Source organism: Typopeltis vanoorti, chromosome 2 (genome assembly GCF_054136105.1).
Source record: "Typopeltis vanoorti isolate ZY-2024b chromosome 2, IOZ_Tvanoo_1.0, whole genome shotgun sequence".
Taxonomy (NCBI): Eukaryota; Metazoa; Arthropoda; class Arachnida; order Uropygi; family Thelyphonidae; genus Typopeltis; species Typopeltis vanoorti.
This window is the reverse complement of record NC_143550.1, coordinates 128,745,590-128,763,361: the sequence shown is the minus strand read 5'-3', so window position 1 is coordinate 128,763,361 and position 17,772 is coordinate 128,745,590. Positions and strand designations below refer to the sequence as shown.

Genomic DNA, 17,772 nt, shown 5'->3' with positions numbered 1-17,772 from the left:
AGACCCCTGGATGAGCTAGGTGTGAAAGAGGATCTTTGGAAGAACTGAGTAGTTGTCTTAATTTTGTCGGGGGTTTTGTGTAGTGTTTTGTTTGTGTAGTGTTCTGCCTATTTTTTCAGAAATGCGTCTAACATAAGGTATGGCAACAGCATTCTTGAAATCTTTTTTGTTTTACTAGTATCTCTGTGGAGGATCTTGTGAATAGTTTTTTTACTGTATCCATTTTTTTTATAAATGTATGATTGATGATCTTGTATTCCTGGTTTAGAGCTTGTTCATTTGAACAAATAGTTTGAGCTCTGTGTTTAAGAGTGCTTATGACACCTAGTTTTTGTGTTGGGTGGTGATAAGAATTTTTGTGTATATACTGGCCTGTGTGTGTGTGTGTGTGTGTAGGTTTGCGGTAGACTGAGAAGGAGAGACAGCCTGAGGGAAGACGTGTGATGAGTGTGTCTAGGAACGGAAGAGAGACTAGTAAAAACAAAAGAGATTTCAAGAATGCTATTGCCATACCTTATGTTAGAGGCATTTCTGAAAAAATAGACAGAACACTACACAAATACAACCTCAAAACTACCTTTAAACCCCCGACAAAATTAAGACACCCACTCAGTTCTTCCAAAGATCCTCTTCCACACCTAGCTCATCCAGGGGTATGCAAAATACAATGCACATGTAACCTACCATACATAGGGGAAACAGGGCGAACCATCCCAATTAGGAAGGACGAACACAAATGACATTAAATACCTCCATTTTGGAAAAACTGGCCCTTCTGACCATGCACTCCAAACATACCACAGAATTGATTGGAAGGGTACCAAGTCTCCTACACCGCACCAAAACCTGGTTCGAGAGGAAATTTAAAGAAGTATGTGAAATTCTCAAACATAATCCAAATCTGAACAAAAATGATATCCTAACCATTCCAAGAATGTGGAGGACCCATTTGCAACCTTTATAGCAACCAGAACAAGCCAAAGAAAAATCCCACTAGAAGAAGACTTGGTGAAGTGTTTTTTTTTTTTTTTGTCTTTTTTTCCCTTAACATTCCATAGCAATTGAACTGTACAAGTCCTGAAGAAAATCATAGTATAACAATCTGAACTGTACAAATCCAGAAGAATCTTAGTACATGAGGACTTTTGCAGAGTTTATTGTAGTTTTTTATTTATTAATTGTAAATATTTTTAATTTATTTGTTATTTATTTATTTTCTTCAATTTTTATTTTATTTTATTTAATTATTACTAGAGGTCAGGCTAAGAAAAAGATTAATTAACAGTGTAGATTTAATTTACCAGTATAGAGTGCAAGAGCATGCAGCTTGGTTCGCTATACACATGTATCCTTCTGATGATGACCTCAATACAGGGGTCGAAACGTAAGTGTTATTTTATTGATAATTAGTAAAATAATCATTTCAACACGTGTTTTGTGTCCCTAAATTCGTAAATATGATGCTGATCACTGTGTAACCTTAAAAGAAAGAATCATCATAATCCATGGAGATATGACCCACAAGCATTGCAGCCTCTATGGTAAGCTAAAGATACGCATTTTCTTGTTAACTAATCAACTAGCCTTTTTGAAACAATGTAGAGACAGCAACTTAATACCCAACTGCATTAAACTAAAGAACTTTAAATCAGCTAAAGTGCTCCGTATCTATGCCTGGTTGGAAAAAGTGTTGTTAAGAGAAGAGATCCATGAGGCACGAAAAAACCTAGCATCTACCTAAGCAAAAGTTCTACAACTTAAATTAGAGCTATCTGACTATGTTAATCCAGAAATTTGGGATATTTTAGACAGGATCACGGATGACTCGGCCAAACACCTATTACTGAAAAACAAGGAAAAATTAATAATGAAGTTTCAAGCACTACAACAACAACATGAAAGCACAAGACAATCAGGACGCCATAACGAAAGGAGCAGCCAATCACCACAAACAAAGCTAGGAGCAACCAACCAACATCGGACCATGGCTTGGTTATCAACCAGTCAAACTACAATCTCACCCAAGGTGAACTCTCGCTGCTGGAGAAAGGTCTAAACTACACCATTGTGCCAAGGTCAGTAAACAAACTTGATATAATTTATCATATCGAGAGAGGTTTAAGATCCCTTCCTGCCAATCTAGCTGATAAAATATGCATAGAAACATCCTGTATACTAAATTCAAACAAAAAACTAAGCAGCAACCTAAACAAAACAGAAAACTGGCCCTTAAATCCCTAAAAAAAAATAGCCAGGACATTATAATCACAAAAGCAGATAAAGGGAATTCCACTGTCGTTTTAGACGACCGGACAACTTACATAGAGAAATGAACCATTTGTTATAGGACCACAACACCTACCAAATAGTAAACTACAACCCCATGATACGTATCAAAAAGAAAACAACTGAATTAATTAAATCTGTTAACACATGGCCAGAAGAAACAACAAAAAAACTAATGCTTCATTATGCCTGTGCACCCAGACTTTATGGCCTGCCAAAAATACACAAAACAGACACACCACTACATCCCATTGTTGAAGGAATTGACAGCCCAAATTACCATTTAGCCAAAAAATTAGTGGTCACACTCAAGGAATTAGTAGGGCAATCCCTTCCTACATAAAAAATACACTCCATTTCATAACCAAAATTAAAAACATTACACTCAATGACCAAGATTTATTAGTCAGCTTTGACATAACCTCCCTTTTTACCAATGTCCTGATCAGTGATACTATCTTATTCTTATAGAACATATTTCCACACGACATCACGGCCCTCTTTGCCTACGTACTCCGCTCCGGATATTTCGTGTGGCAAAACAATTTTTACCTTCAAAAAAGATGGTGCAGCCACCACTTCCCCCCCCCCCCCAATTGCTAACTTTTATATGGAAGACTTTGAGCAATGAGCTCTAGAGTTAGTGCCTAAAGCCCAAAATTTGGCTCAGATATGTTGAGGATATTTTCGCCATTTGGCCCCACATCTGCGAAGCACTAAATACATTCCTTAGCCACCTGAACAAACAACATAAACGTATCCAATTCACCATTAAAATGGGAAAAAAACAACTCTCTTCCGTTCCTAGACACACACGTCACGTTTTCCCTCAGGCTGTCTCTCCTCAGTCTACTGCAAACCTACACACACAGGCCAGTACATACACAAAAATTCTTATCACTGCCCAGCACAAAAACTAGCTGTCATAAGCACCCTTAAACACAGAGCTCAAACTATTTATTCAAATGAACAAGTTCTAAACCTGGAATACAAGATCATCAACCATACATTTATAAAAAATGGAAACAGTAAAAAAACTATTCACAAGATCCTCCACAGAGATACTAGTAAAAACACAAAAGATTTCAAGAATGCTATTGCCATACCGTATGTTAGAGGCATTTCCGAAAAAATAGACAGAACACTACACAAATACAACCTCAAAACCACCTTTAAACCCCCGACAAAATTAAGACACCTACTCAGTTCTTCCAAAGGTCCTCTTCCACACCTATCCCACTCAAGGGTATACAAAATGCAATGCACATGTAACCTACCATACATAGGGGAACAAGGTGAACCATCCCAATTAGGAAGGATGAACACAAATGACACATTAAATATCTCCATTTTGGAAAAACCGGCCTTTCTGACCACGCACTCCAAACATACCACAGAATTGATTGGAAAGGTACTAAGTCCCTACACCGCACCAAAACCAGGTTCGAGAGGAAATTTAAAGAAACATGTGAAATGTTCAAACATAATCCAAATCTGAACAAAAATGATGGCCTAACCATTCCAAGAATGTGGAGGACCCATTTGCAGCCTTTATAGCAACCAGAACAAGCCAAAGAAAAGTCCCACTACAAGAAGACTTGAAGTGTTTTTTTTTTTTTTTTTCATTAACATTCCATAGCAATTGAACTATACAAGTATTGAAGAAATTCATAGTATAACAATCTGAACTGTACGAATCCAGAAGAATCTTAGTACATGAGGATTTTAGCAGTGTTTATTGTAGGTTTTTATTTATTAATTATAATTTTTATTTATTTATTTATTATTGATTTATTTAATTAATTTATTTTTTCAATTTTTATTTTATTTTATTTTATTTTATTTAATTATCGTTAGAGGTCAGGCTGAAAAAAAGATTAATTAACAGCATAGATTTAATTCAGTATAGAGTGCAAGAGCATGTAGCTGGTTCCCTATACACATGTAACCTTCTGAACGATGACCTCAATACAGGGTTCAAAACGTCAAGTATTATTTTAATAATAATTAGTAAAATAATCATTTCAACATATGTGTTTTGTGTCTCTAAATTCGTAAATATGAAAGTTTTATAGTAGCTACTGCATAATTCAGAAAGCCTGCTCACATGGTCGAATTCCAGATGATTGGAGCATCTTTCAGAGGGAAATAAAATAATGTGAGATACTGAGTTTCCTTACTGAATGTTCACAATAAGCTTTATTGAAGCATGCCTGAGAAAAAGAGTAAGTAAAATTGTGATAGAGGAAACTTGGAGAACAACAATCTGGGTTCACACCGAGTAGAGGTTGTCAAGATCAAATTTTCACTTTATGACAGAATAGTTGAGAAATCATTCAAATATAACATGGATCTGTGTCATGTAATAATAATATCTGACATGTAACAAGATGCCAAGAAAAGAGCTGTTCAAAATGCTATAGGTATATAACATAAATGGGACATTGTATTGAGCAATACATAGTCTATATTTGAGTTGTAAGTTAGGAGTTGGAATTGAGCGGGGTGCAGGAAGATGGTTTGATGTGAAATTGGATATGGGAGTGTACATTATATCCACTCTTATTCATCATCTATATGGATCACATGAAAACATGTGGCATTAAACCTGATATCAAAATCGGATATGTTAATTTCAGCTCTTTAGTTCATACTGATGATGATGATGTTATAGTGCTTCCAGATAAATCCAGTACAAGTCTACAGGATTCTCTAACTAAATTTACTTACTGCTGTAATAAATTTTGTATAAAAATTAGCATTAAAAAGACAGACCATAAAAATAAGGAATATTGAAAATATCAACTGCATCCTGAAAATGTAAAACATTTCAGTTGTTTTGCACTTTTTTTTAGTGAAGATGGTTTTGTAAGTTGTCTGTCCAGGAAATGTAAAGTAGATAATATTTATTTACTATTTCTTTATTTTTTTTACTTTCTCTGATATTTGTGTGAATCTTATAAAAGCATGCTTATTCATCTGGATTGCATTTGCTTTTGGTATAGCTTTTAGAATTTTTTTTCTCTCCACTTCATTAGAAAGTAAATTATACTTGCCAAAGTTTGTGCTTGAAGTATTTTTGCAACTAGGCTACTTGTGTGTAGAGGCTGATTACTTCACATTAATCGCCTTAATATTCCATAATAAAGTGCATAATGCTATACATTAAGAGAGAATCCCTACCCAGACTGGTTTTTGACCTTTATTGAGGTCTCATCAGTGGCAACAGAGGTTGAATCTGGTCTGGATAGTGACCTACCCTTAATGCATAGCATTATGCACCTCTGAAAGGAAGTATTCTTTGCATTATGGATTCAAAGGCAATTGATGTGATATCAACAAACTCTATTTTCATGCCAATTTTGTTTGCTTACATTTAGATAAAGGATTAAACAAGAATATAATTCCTTGGCAAGTATAATTTTGGTATAGTTTCTCATAGGTTATGTAGAATGATTGTGTGGCCTTGTGGTAACATTTCTGGTACCTTAATGCCAGATGGCTAGAATTTATTCAATTTCTGAGATATGACATGCAAATATGTTTTGTTGGGGGGGGGGGGGGGGGGGGGCATAGCACTCTATCTTAGAAAAGTCGACCATAGAATTCACTATTTCATATAGCAATACAAATATTATGTTTTAAGAGCACAAGATAATGACAGTTGCTCTCTGTCATACTGTGTCTTTTCATTCTTCCCTTTTGCATTGTAAAGGAAGGAGGCAGAATCTTTTGGCCTGTATAGAAATTTAATGTTATATAATTTAGTTATTTTTATAGCTCATGTATGATTGCATGTGTTTGTTATCACATTAGTGCTGTGGATTTGGATGAGCTGGTATCAAAAGGTTTCAAAGTCATTTTGCCTACTGTCAATTTTATTATATTAAAAAAAAAAAAACGATAATATCCAAACTAATTCCAAAGCCAAGTTATTTGGGCAGGCCATTGAGCCTAACATAGAAGAGATTGGGGTAGAGGAATTAATTCCCCCTAAAATTTGAAAATATTGTATAAACTTTAAATGTGTGTATATTCTAATATGGATGCAGCAATTTCAAATGATAAAATAAAAATAAATCTTGAAATTATATGCATTATTGTTTTTTTTTTAGCTGGACTGTTCATGCCCAAGATCTGATATCAGAATATAAATATATAGGCAATAAATTAGGTAAAAATTGTTATTCTTTTATAATATTTAAAGAACATAGTTTTCATTTCCTTTCTTTTAGGCTTGCACGGTGATCCGAATGCATTTTTGGAAATTATGGAGACAGCTACCGTGTTTGAATAAAAACTTTAGTTTACTATTACTAAAATTTTACAATTCGACGTTTCGACCTTTATGTCAAGGTCATCTTCTGGAGTGTACAAATATACACAATATGTATACACAAATATGTCTGACCATTATATTAATACTAAGGTATACAATAAACCTGCCAGCTTTCGAATCCAGTTACATTTCTCCTCCCATCATTTACTATATCAAAAGATTGGTCATTTTAACACAGTTCACTTCAATCACTTCTCTAAACTAAAAAATCATATACTTAAAAGACAGCTTTCTTTCTTGCCAGTACCCTCACCAACTAATCATAAGGTTTCTTCCCAAACCAACTTATCCAAATCCTATACCTTTTCTAAAATTTCCATATATTCATAATATTTACAAAGCCATCAAACACATCTTCCAGTATTCAAATTACTGAATTGTTTTCACTACAATACTACAAAATTTATTAAAACATAAACCCTACAATATCTCACACCAGTTTTACTATGGTACAATGTTATTTATAAGTTTAATTGCCAATCAGAACGCAATACCTGCTATATTGGATTGACTGTTCATTGTTTAAAATCTCACTTAATGGAACATTGTCAAGATTGCAGTTTTCCAAAACCAGAACACTTACATTCCACTACTAAAAAAGAAATCCATACAAAAACACACCAATAATATGAACAAAAGTCTGACCACAAATATCATTGCATGGATTACAATCTAAATACATCCTGAAATTGATAGTTACTATCATTGATTCCCAAAATAATGAAACCAAATTACTTTGTTCCAAATTTCTAGCAATACGAACCAATCAGGTTGCTATAAATGTGCACACACACACACACAAAAAAAAAAAACCTATCCAATTTCAACTTCTTGGCAAAACAAAATAAATTATTCCCAATTAATCTTGAACCCAACTTCTGTTACTCTTGAACCATCTGAACTCCTCTTAATACATAATCTTAAACCATGTTAAAAATCTTAAAAAAAAAATACTACCAAGTATTACTTTAGGGTTATTAGAAGATTGCAAATTAAGTCAACTTTTTTTTTTAAATTGAGGTTATGAAAGATGCTTGCATTTTTAAGCAAGCATTTTTGCAGTTAAACAGTTACTTAAAACAAATAATAATGGGAAAAAAAAGCCAGCAGTTTACTTAGATTATAATGAAACAACAGTTTCATGGTTTAAAGAAGAAAGATAATAGACAATCAGACATAAAAGCATTTATTGGTTTCTTGGTGCTTTGAGAAATTATGCTAAATCCTAAAGCACTACTCATATTTTTATGACATTCCCTGAATAAAAATTGAAAGATTTGGTTTGTGACAGATAAATTTGGGAATAAAATATTACTGTTTTTTTTTTTTTAATTAAATGATAAATTTTCACAGTGGAGATATAATTTTTTAAACATTTTTATGCTCATTATTTTGTTGTTACTTAATATACTACATTCACATATCATCATGGAGAAATCTTTTTTTAACTTCCTAAAAATATTTGGGGAATTTTGGTCAAAACAATTACCATTTCATTTTGAGTAGCATGAAAATGAATATCATGTTGAAAAGAAAAATATACATTAGAATTTTAAAAAATGAACTGGAGACTTAAATATAGAAATATTATTGGAGTTAAGGTGATAGGTTTGTTTCTTTTTTTCAAACTGTAATAGAACCCTGAAGAATTAGAGAAGTACTATATTGTCATAGTGGTGTTATAGACCAAAAACAGGTGCAATACTGATGAATTCTCTGCTAAATATACTCTCTCGAGTAAAATTCAAAACTTTTCAAATTTCATTTCATTTGGGCTATAAAAAGATGGATCTGTTATAAGATGTTGTATTCAGACTGTATTGATCACTGAAAAGAAGGATTAGATACAGTTTTCAACACTAAATATGAAAATATACTGAAATATCAGGCAACTTCAAGTAGATAAATGTGGATAAATTTCAAAATGGGAAATTGGGCAATGAGACAATGTGCCTATGGTCCCACAGAAAATTCTACTAAGGAAGAAGTGGAGGAATTTTTAGAGTCATTAGAGAAAGAAGCTGACATAAAACTTTGGTTCTTGTTGGATTTTGAAGCAGCAGAGTTGAAAATATTGTGGGAAACTGGAGAAAACAAAGCTAATAAGAGTGGTAAGTACCTACTGGATTTTTCTTTGGGATATGGGAATAGTCATTACAAACAGCCATATTCCAAACATAAATATGTGCAGAGATTCACATGGAAATAATGTTCAAGAAATAAAAGTATGTTATTCACTATGTTATTATTGGTAGTGATATTTCTGGACTGCTTCAGAATACAAGAGTATAGGAGAATTAGCAAGGTATCGCTATTTTGTTGTTGTTGAGTCCATTGAAGAGCTTCTAGATATGACCATGGATTTGTAGAACTGCTTTGACAATCTGTTAAACTTTGATGGAGTAGAGCTTTTTTTCTAGAGTTATTGTCAATTTTCTGTAAGCAGCAGCAAAATTGCTGGACAAGAATAGATATGAACAGGTGTTAGTTCAACTCCTGGACAGTTCTTGCATGTTTCATAGCTCCTACTACTGTCTGACTGAATTTCCACTCCTTTAAAATGTTCTATCTTTAGTCTGGTGATGATTGTGGGCATTTCTCTATTTTCATTAATTTCACTGACTTCGTTCTTCTTGATAGTTTGTTTTACCAATCTTATTTTGGCGACAGAGTTAGCATCAGTTAGTGATAGTGGGTGTAATTTTTGAGGCAAGTATCTTGCTTCATTGGCTAGTCTGTCTGCTCTTTCATTGCTTTCAATATTTACATGGGCTGGTATCCATTGCAGGGTACATTTCTTATTTTTCAAATTTAAAGTTGTTAGTAGTTCATGTTCCTGTGTGAGTTTTGTTTTTCCATTTTTAATGCGTCAAGTGCAGATTTTTGAGTCACTGTAGATGGTTATTCCTTCTGTAATGTTTATTACTGGATTTGAGAGAAAGAACTTAAGAGCTGTTTGTATGGCTGTTAATTCACAAATGCACTATTTTGTTTTGAGCATTATATAAATATCAAATTTGAAAATAACTATTAGATATTAAAGGTTTAACGAGAATCAGTTCTGATCAGCTTTCAGAAATAAATTGTAGACTAAAAGTTACAAATATTGTGTGTGTGTGTTGGGGAGAGGATTGATTTTTTGGGGGGGGGAAAAAAAAAAAAAACAGTGTCAAGGATAGAAAAATCCAAAAGCTAATGTTTTCAGAGAATGTATAGAAAATTGTAAGAAGCTAAGTTGTATGTAAAAGTAACTAAATGATATTTCTGGGAAGACTTTGAATATAGAAGATGAATATCATAAAGATGGAAAATGTTTTGGAAGCTGTTGAAAAAGTGTAAAAGGAATCACTGATGAAGATATTTCTGCTGATTATTGAAAACTTAAGATTTTGGAGTAATTACTCTGAAAGATTGTTAAATGATGCAGAAAAAAAAAAAATTAGAAATCTGAAATGTGGACAGGCAGCTGAAGTCAATGATATTCAGCCAGAATATCACTGACTTCAGCATTGATATCAAGAGCCTATGTAGCTCAATTGGTAATATAGAAGAAGCCCTTTGGTTGGAAAGACCTGGGTTCGATTCCGGCCCAAGACATGAGGAACCTTTATCTGGTCTCCTTTGACTAAAGGTGAGCCTAGCCGGTCTCATACAGTAGTAGGTGGGGGAGTTCACCCAGGTATGAACTCCCAGGATGGGGGGGGAACCCCCATATGAAATAAATAAGCATCTGTCTCTGGAAAATAAAATAAAAGTGATTGCAAGAATTACAAAGGAAACTTGCTGCTGAGCATTCAAGGTAAGATTTATGCAGACATATTTGAGAAGAGTGGATCAAGAAAAATTGTGGAAGAGAAACTTAGAAGAACAGTCAAGGTTTAGGTCAAATATGGATTTTCTTGATGTGATTTTTACTTTAAGACAAATACTTGAGAAATCATGTGAATCTCTATTTATGTTTTGCCGATCTTGGAAAGTCATGTAAGCTTCTAGTGGTTCATCAATTTCCTGATATATACCGTCAAAGGGTGTTCAAACTGCTATGGCAGCACGATATGATTAAGTTTACATTATTATTACTCTCCTATCAACAATTTATCTTCAAATTCATCTATTACTTGTGAGCATGCCAATATTATTGTATCTAACATTTTATAGACTAGATAGGAAGTAGATTGATCGGTAATCTGAGGTACACTGATGATACAATACTCCTTTGTAATGACATGGAAGAACTAGGACTAATTCTTGACAAAGTTAACAAGATCAGTAATAACAGAGGACTTCAACTCAATTCTAGCAAGACAAAGATCATGGTTCTCAAAGGAAAAACAAACAGAGAAGCTCTTGAGAAACAAGTGTATCTTAATGAAGAAAGAATTGAGGAAGTCAGCAAGTTTGAGTACCTGGGATCCATTATTAATGTGAAGAATTGCTGTTCAGAAGATGTCAGAAAAAGGTTAGGAATGGCTAAAACAACAGTCAGAGACCTGTCTAAAATCTGGAAGGATGGATCTATCTCCATGGGAACAAAGTTGAGGATTTTGGATGAAGTTGTTTTTCCAACAGCGACTTATGGATGCGAGACTTGGAACCTAAAGAAGTCAGGTAAGAAACGGATATCTGCTTTTGAGATGTGGTGTTACAGAAGGCTGTTGAGGATATCATATACTGAAAGGCGTACAAATGATTGAGTGTTAGAAAAGATTAGTAGAACTTTAAGACCCCTTAAGGATATTGACAGAAGAAAGTTAAAATATTTTGGACACATAGAAAGGATGGAAGGAGGACTTCTCAGAACAGTAATAGAAGGTAAAGTTCCTGGAAAAAGAGGCAGGGGTAGACCATCAATGAGATGGATGGATGGCGTGTGTGGAGTGACTGATCTTCAGAGAGTTGAGGCTACCAGAAAAGCAAACAACAGGACTACATTGCGAGGCATGGTGTGGAACATCACGGAGCATCGGAGTGACCATACGGCATCTGTAGATGCCCAGTGAACATAGAGAGAAACATTTTATGCTTCTAAGGCACTTTAGACTTAATCAATCCACCTAGACTCTGAATCTCTTTCTTGCAATCTTGGCATCCAACACTGTTTTGCTAACCTTTCCTCACCCATTATGTTTAAGTGGCAATACCACCTTATATTAGTTTTGTAAACTTGTATTAATTTTAGTAAAGTTATATTAGTTTGGCTCACCCATTCTTGAATGCTAACTATGTCAACTTCTGTTCTAATATCTTCATTTTTCATATGATTCTTGATGCCATATGTTCACTCTCCAAATTTCTCTCAGAACTCTCATACCTGTAGGTTCTAGTCTTTGATCATGTGCTTTATTTCTAACCTAGCTCTCAGATCCATAACTTAAAACTGGTTTGAACACTGTCTTGTATACTGCTACTTTCTTGTTTTGGCTAATTTCTCTCGTATTCCATATAAATTTATTCAGATGGCTCAACCATATCAGCATTGCTTATTCTGTTGTCTATTTTCATATTTAATTTGCTATTTGAGAATGCTGCTGAAACTTTCATAGTTTTGGTCTACTTGCACTGGATGAGCAAATCTCCTGGAATACATTATCTGCATAAAGCAGAGAGCTAAGTTTGATACTCCAATTCTAACATCAGGTTTAATGCCACATCTTTTACAATAACGACTATATATTGCTTTATATAATATATCCCCACTTACACCATATAATTGCAGCATTTTGAACAGCTTTTTTTTTTCTCGGCACTTTCCTGATATTTATTTTCTATATTCTTATTGGTCTTCCCATTACTTTTGTTTAGCTACTTTTACACATGAATAATATATGCACGTAAACACAAGAAAGATATTTAATTAACCAAATATTTCGGTCTGAAAAAAGCAGACCATCCTCAGTGGTATTACGAGAACAGTTTTAAAAAAATACAAGCTAGAATACCAACAATAGATCATTAAAAATAGAACAAGCCGCATGATGTTATATCACTAAGTATGAAATGGAATATTTTGAAGTAGAGACATGATTGAAAAAAAAAAAAAAAATTAATGAGTAAACACAAGAAAGATAATTTATTTAAATTAAGGGGATATTAAATCCCACATTGTTTTCAAACCGAATAAGAAACTCAAAGATTGGAATCGGAGAGTTTCATGCCGATATAGAAAACTATAAAGTATCGGCGACACTAGCGTTAGCCAATGCAAGTGACCCTAGTACAATACCGGACAACTCGTAGCAAAGAAGGCTAACGCTAGTGTCGCCGATACTTTATAGTTTTCTATATCGGCATGACAATCTTTGAGTTTCTTATTCGGTTTTAAAACAATGTGGGATTTAATATCCCCTTAATTTAAATAATGTTTATATCACCGAAATGAAGCTTATTAGCTCTTTATATTTAAGTAACAAGAAAGATATTTAATTAACCAAATATTTCGGTCTGGAAATAGCAGACCATCCTCAGTGGTGTTACAAGAACAGTTTTAAAAAAATACAAGCTAGAATACTAACAATATATTGTTAAAAATAGAACAAGCCGTGTGATGTTATATCACTAAGTATGAAACGGAATATTTTGAAGTAGAGGCATGATTGAAAAAAAAAAAAAAAAAAAAATTAATGAGTAATCTTGATTAGACTTTCCCAGATTTTTGATATAGATATACAGTCATTACGATTCAGGTTGGGACGATGGAGCAAGGTCTCCACGCTTTCCTTGAACAAACATTCAAACCTATAACGGGATCTATGCAAGAGGCGAGTCCTGAACCAAAAGATGCTATGGTCAATTTCAATCCCGTGTTGAGCCAATCCAGACTTTTCAGGTTTGTTGTGAAGAATGGAGGATTGATGTTCTTGGATTCTTTTTTCAAGAGAACGCCCTGTTATATATATCGTGTTGTCTCATTTGATATATTTCGTCGTCACTTTCCTTTTATTTCTCTATCCTAAATCCCTGTCATACCTACTAAGCCTGAAATCTCTAACCTATCTCTCTCTCTCTCTCTCTCTCTCTCTCTGGGGCCGCTTCTCCTTTTGGAACTCTGACAAAATTTGTTTATTGTATCTGCGCAAGCCAGAGTCCTAGTACAGAAGAATTTTTGTACAAAGAAACCTTCCCAGAGTCCAAGTATTACCTAATCTTGTTAAATTAAGCGCCTATAGAAACTTCAACATTGCAGTCATGGCCTAAAACTTTCTATACTTTCTTTAGTTTCCCCTTATTCACAGGTCCAAACATTAGCGAGTGGTAAATTCAGTCTCATGCTCAAAGTCAGACATACATAGGAAAAACATGTTTATCAAATTAATTATCAAATTACATACAATAAACCTCCACACATCAAAGGTATGTCATATCAAAATTCTAATTCACTAGCTAAACAATAAGGAACATTCTAATTATACTGTAGTTGTAAGAGTATTTGAGTATTAAGAGTATCTCCTCATCCAGTCACCTTCAGATACTCTTACAACTACAGTATACAGGAAACCAACGTTCACAGGTCGTTATATTCTTAAAGAATCAGCCCATCATCCATGTCAAACAACAGGAATTATAAAATGCCTCATCAGAAGAGCCAAAACTAATTGTTCTACTTTTGATTATCTACAGAAAGAACTTTCTGCTATCCAACAACACATGAAACTCAATGGCTTTTCTGAAAAAAGTACTCAACATCTTCTCAATTCTCATAATCCTCCACAAAACAACAAAGTTTCAATACGTTGAGTGCCATTTCCTTATCTCCGGTATTTCAGAGCCTATCGCAAGAATTTTAAAGAAATATGATTTAATAGGTATTTATTCACCTATTAACAAATTGTCTTCTCATTTTCCTTCTCCTAAAGACAAATGCTCAGCTTGGACAGACTGGACGTTCTCTTGAAAAAAGAATCCAAGAACATCAATCCTCCATTCTTCACAACAAACCTGAAAAGTCTGGATTGGCTCAACACGGGATTGAAACTGACCACATCATCTTTTGGTCCAGGACTCGCCTCTTACATAGATCCCGTTATAGGTTCATATATTTGTTCAAGGAAAGCGTGGAGTCCTTGCTCCATCATCCCAACCTGAATCGTAATGACTGTATATCTCTATCAAAAATCTGGGAAAGTCTAATCAAGATTACTCATTAATTTTTTTTTTTTTTTTTTCAATCATGTCTCTACTTCAAAATATTCCGTTTCATACTTAGTGATATAACATCACGTGTCTTGTTCTATTTTTAATGATCTATTGTTAGTATTCTAGCTTGTATTTTTTTAAAACTCTTCTTGTAGTACCACTGAGGATGGTCTGCTATTTCCAGACCAAAATATTTGGTTAATTAAATATCTTTCTTGTGTTTATGTGCATATATCATTCAGTCTTATGTCACAAGTATCCTTAAAACAGCAAACTTTTACACATAGTTTAGCTCTCTTATTTTTCTCTGTTCTTTTAGGGCATCTGCCCTAAAAGAACAGAGAAACTAGACAGACTTATTTGCTAGGAACTTTCAGATATGAACATACTGCCTTTTTCCAGATCTACAAAACATAAGTACAGACCATTGTTATATTCCCTTGAATTCTCACCTATTTGTCATAAAGTGAAAATCTAATCTTGACAACCTCTATTTGGCTTGAACCAACTTATTCTTTTCCAAATTTTTCTTCCACAATTACTTTTCTCAACCTCTTTTTAATTATGCTTTCATAAATCTTACGTGAAACATTTAATAGTCCTCTGTAAGTCTGATATCGAGCTTTATTCTCCCACCTTTTTTTTTTTTTTTTTTTTTTTTAAATATAGATGGAAACTATGAGAGCTCTACTCCAGTCATCTGGAATTCTAACTTCTGTCTAGTCTCTCTGAATTACACACTATAGCCACTGCAAAACCTTTATATCTTCATATTTAAGTATTTCTGGTCAAATATCAATCTACTCCTGTTTGCCTTTCGACATTTCAAGTTTTTGAAAGCATTTTCTATCTCAAGTATTGATATGTAATCCTCTTTGCATTTGTCTTGAAAATTTTCTAATACAGTTCTGTCATTGCTTGATTCATTTAATAGTCTTTCATTTCTGAGTAATTACTCCAGACATCTAGGATATCCTCATCTTCACTTTTCATGTTACCTTTATCATGTTACATGATAAATGTAACATGATAAAGGCCTGTCAGTATAATTGAAAGAAGTCAAAAAACATCTCGATTCCTTTTACAGTACTCTTTCCTCCATTTCTATGCTTTTTTCAATAGCCTCCAGAATGTTTTGCTAGCTTCCTGAAGTTTATTTTCTATATTTTTATTGGTCTTCCCATTACTTTTGTTGCTACTTTTACACATAGTTTAGCTCTCTTATTTTTTTCTGTTCTTTTAGGGCATCTGGCAACTTATTTGCTAGGAACTTTCAGTGTGCTTTCTTTTTGTCCAGGAATATTTCTTTAACATCTTGTATCCACTATGATGCTCTTATTTTTCTTTCCTTATAGACAACTTCACCACATATCTCCTTTTCTGAATCAGTCATATCAATCATACTGATATAACCGCAAGAAAGAACATACTAGTAGCAGAGTAATGAAGATAACTTATGTTCTTATATTGTTATGTCCTTGTATGTTTTTTCTTGTGGTTATATCAATTGCTTTAATATCAGTTTTTCTTCAATAATGTTTATATAGTTGAGTTCTACAGTTTACTTGTAGAAGCTACAGTTATATAGCGTAAATGGGACGTTATTCAGAGCTGTATTATTATTATTATTATTGGACCTCCAGGAAGTCCAAAGACTCATCAAGGGAAGACACCTACTCTACAGCTCTCTGCCTCCACCACCAACAACTAACCACAACTACACCAATGCCATCTACCACCCATATATAGGCTGTACTAAAGACCATATGGTTGTAGGCCTGTCGGTATAATTGAAAGAGGTAAAAAAAAATGATTTGTTGTAAAATCACGCAAGGGTGCACATGCACACACCATCTCCGCTATAATAATAGTTCAGTGATATTCAACTCGACTATTTACTTTACTTTATGCAGATAATGTCCAGAATAAATCCAGTACAAGTATTCAGGACTCAAACTAAATTGAATAACCATATAACAAAGTTGGTTTGAAAATTAATGATAAAAGGGAAAAAAGTATGAAATAGGTAACAATGGGAAATATGAAATAATAAGTACCTGCTAAATTTCTCTTTAAGATATTGTGTAGTCATTACAAACACAATGTTCCTTCATAAATATGTGAATGGATTCAGATGGAAACAATGTTTAAGAAATAAAAGCATGTTATTCTCAATGTTTTTGTTGATAGTGATATTTTTGGCCTTTTTCAGAATAGAAAGATATATAGAGAATTAGGAATTATTAGTGGAAAACCTGTAGAACATAAAATGTTTTGGCTGTTTGTGCACAATATTTAGTAAAGATTATTATTATTTCTTGGGCATCTCCATGAAGTCAAGGACTCATTATAGAAGTTCACTCTATAACTATTGTTCTCACAATATCTAACATACCTCTCCTTGAACTCATTCACCAGTGAAGCATTCCCAACCATTCCATTCATTCACCACTATCCAAGTAAAAAGAATCTAGTCCTGACACTGTTGATAATTACACTCACCAGGGGCGACTCCCTAGTTCTCTCCTTTCCTGCCTGTACTGAAAAACGTCTTTCGTGTCAATTCTATAAAACCCCTTTAATAACTTCTATCAGCTAGTTTTTGAAGCTCACAAACATTCAATCTATTCTTAAAGGGAGCATTCCATAGACCTGGCACAAACTTAATATTGTTAATATTGTAGGTTCGTGAGACCTTTGTCTCCGGCCTACAATATTAACTATGTGGTAGCTGTGTTGACCAGTAATGGTGCAATCCAAACAAAAATCAGCATATTGTAAACCAGTACAATCTTTCAGCTAGAAATTCTCCATTCAATAATAAAATGTTTGCCCATTACTTAAAAGGAATTAAAAGTGTTTTCAATAAACATGAACAACGAAAGCCGCCAACATGAAGTAAATTGGACAACAACTTCAAACCTACACATTTGCCATGATGAGGTAGAACGCCGCATTGTAGAGTCAAAAGAAATCACCTTGGACCCTCTTCGTATGAACAATAATCTCAGCTA

At 33.8% G+C, this 17,772-nt stretch overlaps 1 protein-coding gene across 1 annotated transcript in view; it reads left to right on the top strand.

Annotated features, from left to right (window-relative positions):
- LOC150109426 (endothelin-converting enzyme 1-like) overlaps positions 1-17,772 on the top strand; it is a 297,401-nt gene that overhangs the window by 158,099 nt on the left and 121,530 nt on the right. The window contains exon 11 of the mRNA XM_090413095.1: positions 6,402-6,460. Coding sequence (XP_090269221.1) covers positions 6,402-6,460 — 59 coding nt within the window. The remainder of the gene's footprint in view (positions 1-6,401; positions 6,461-17,772) is intronic.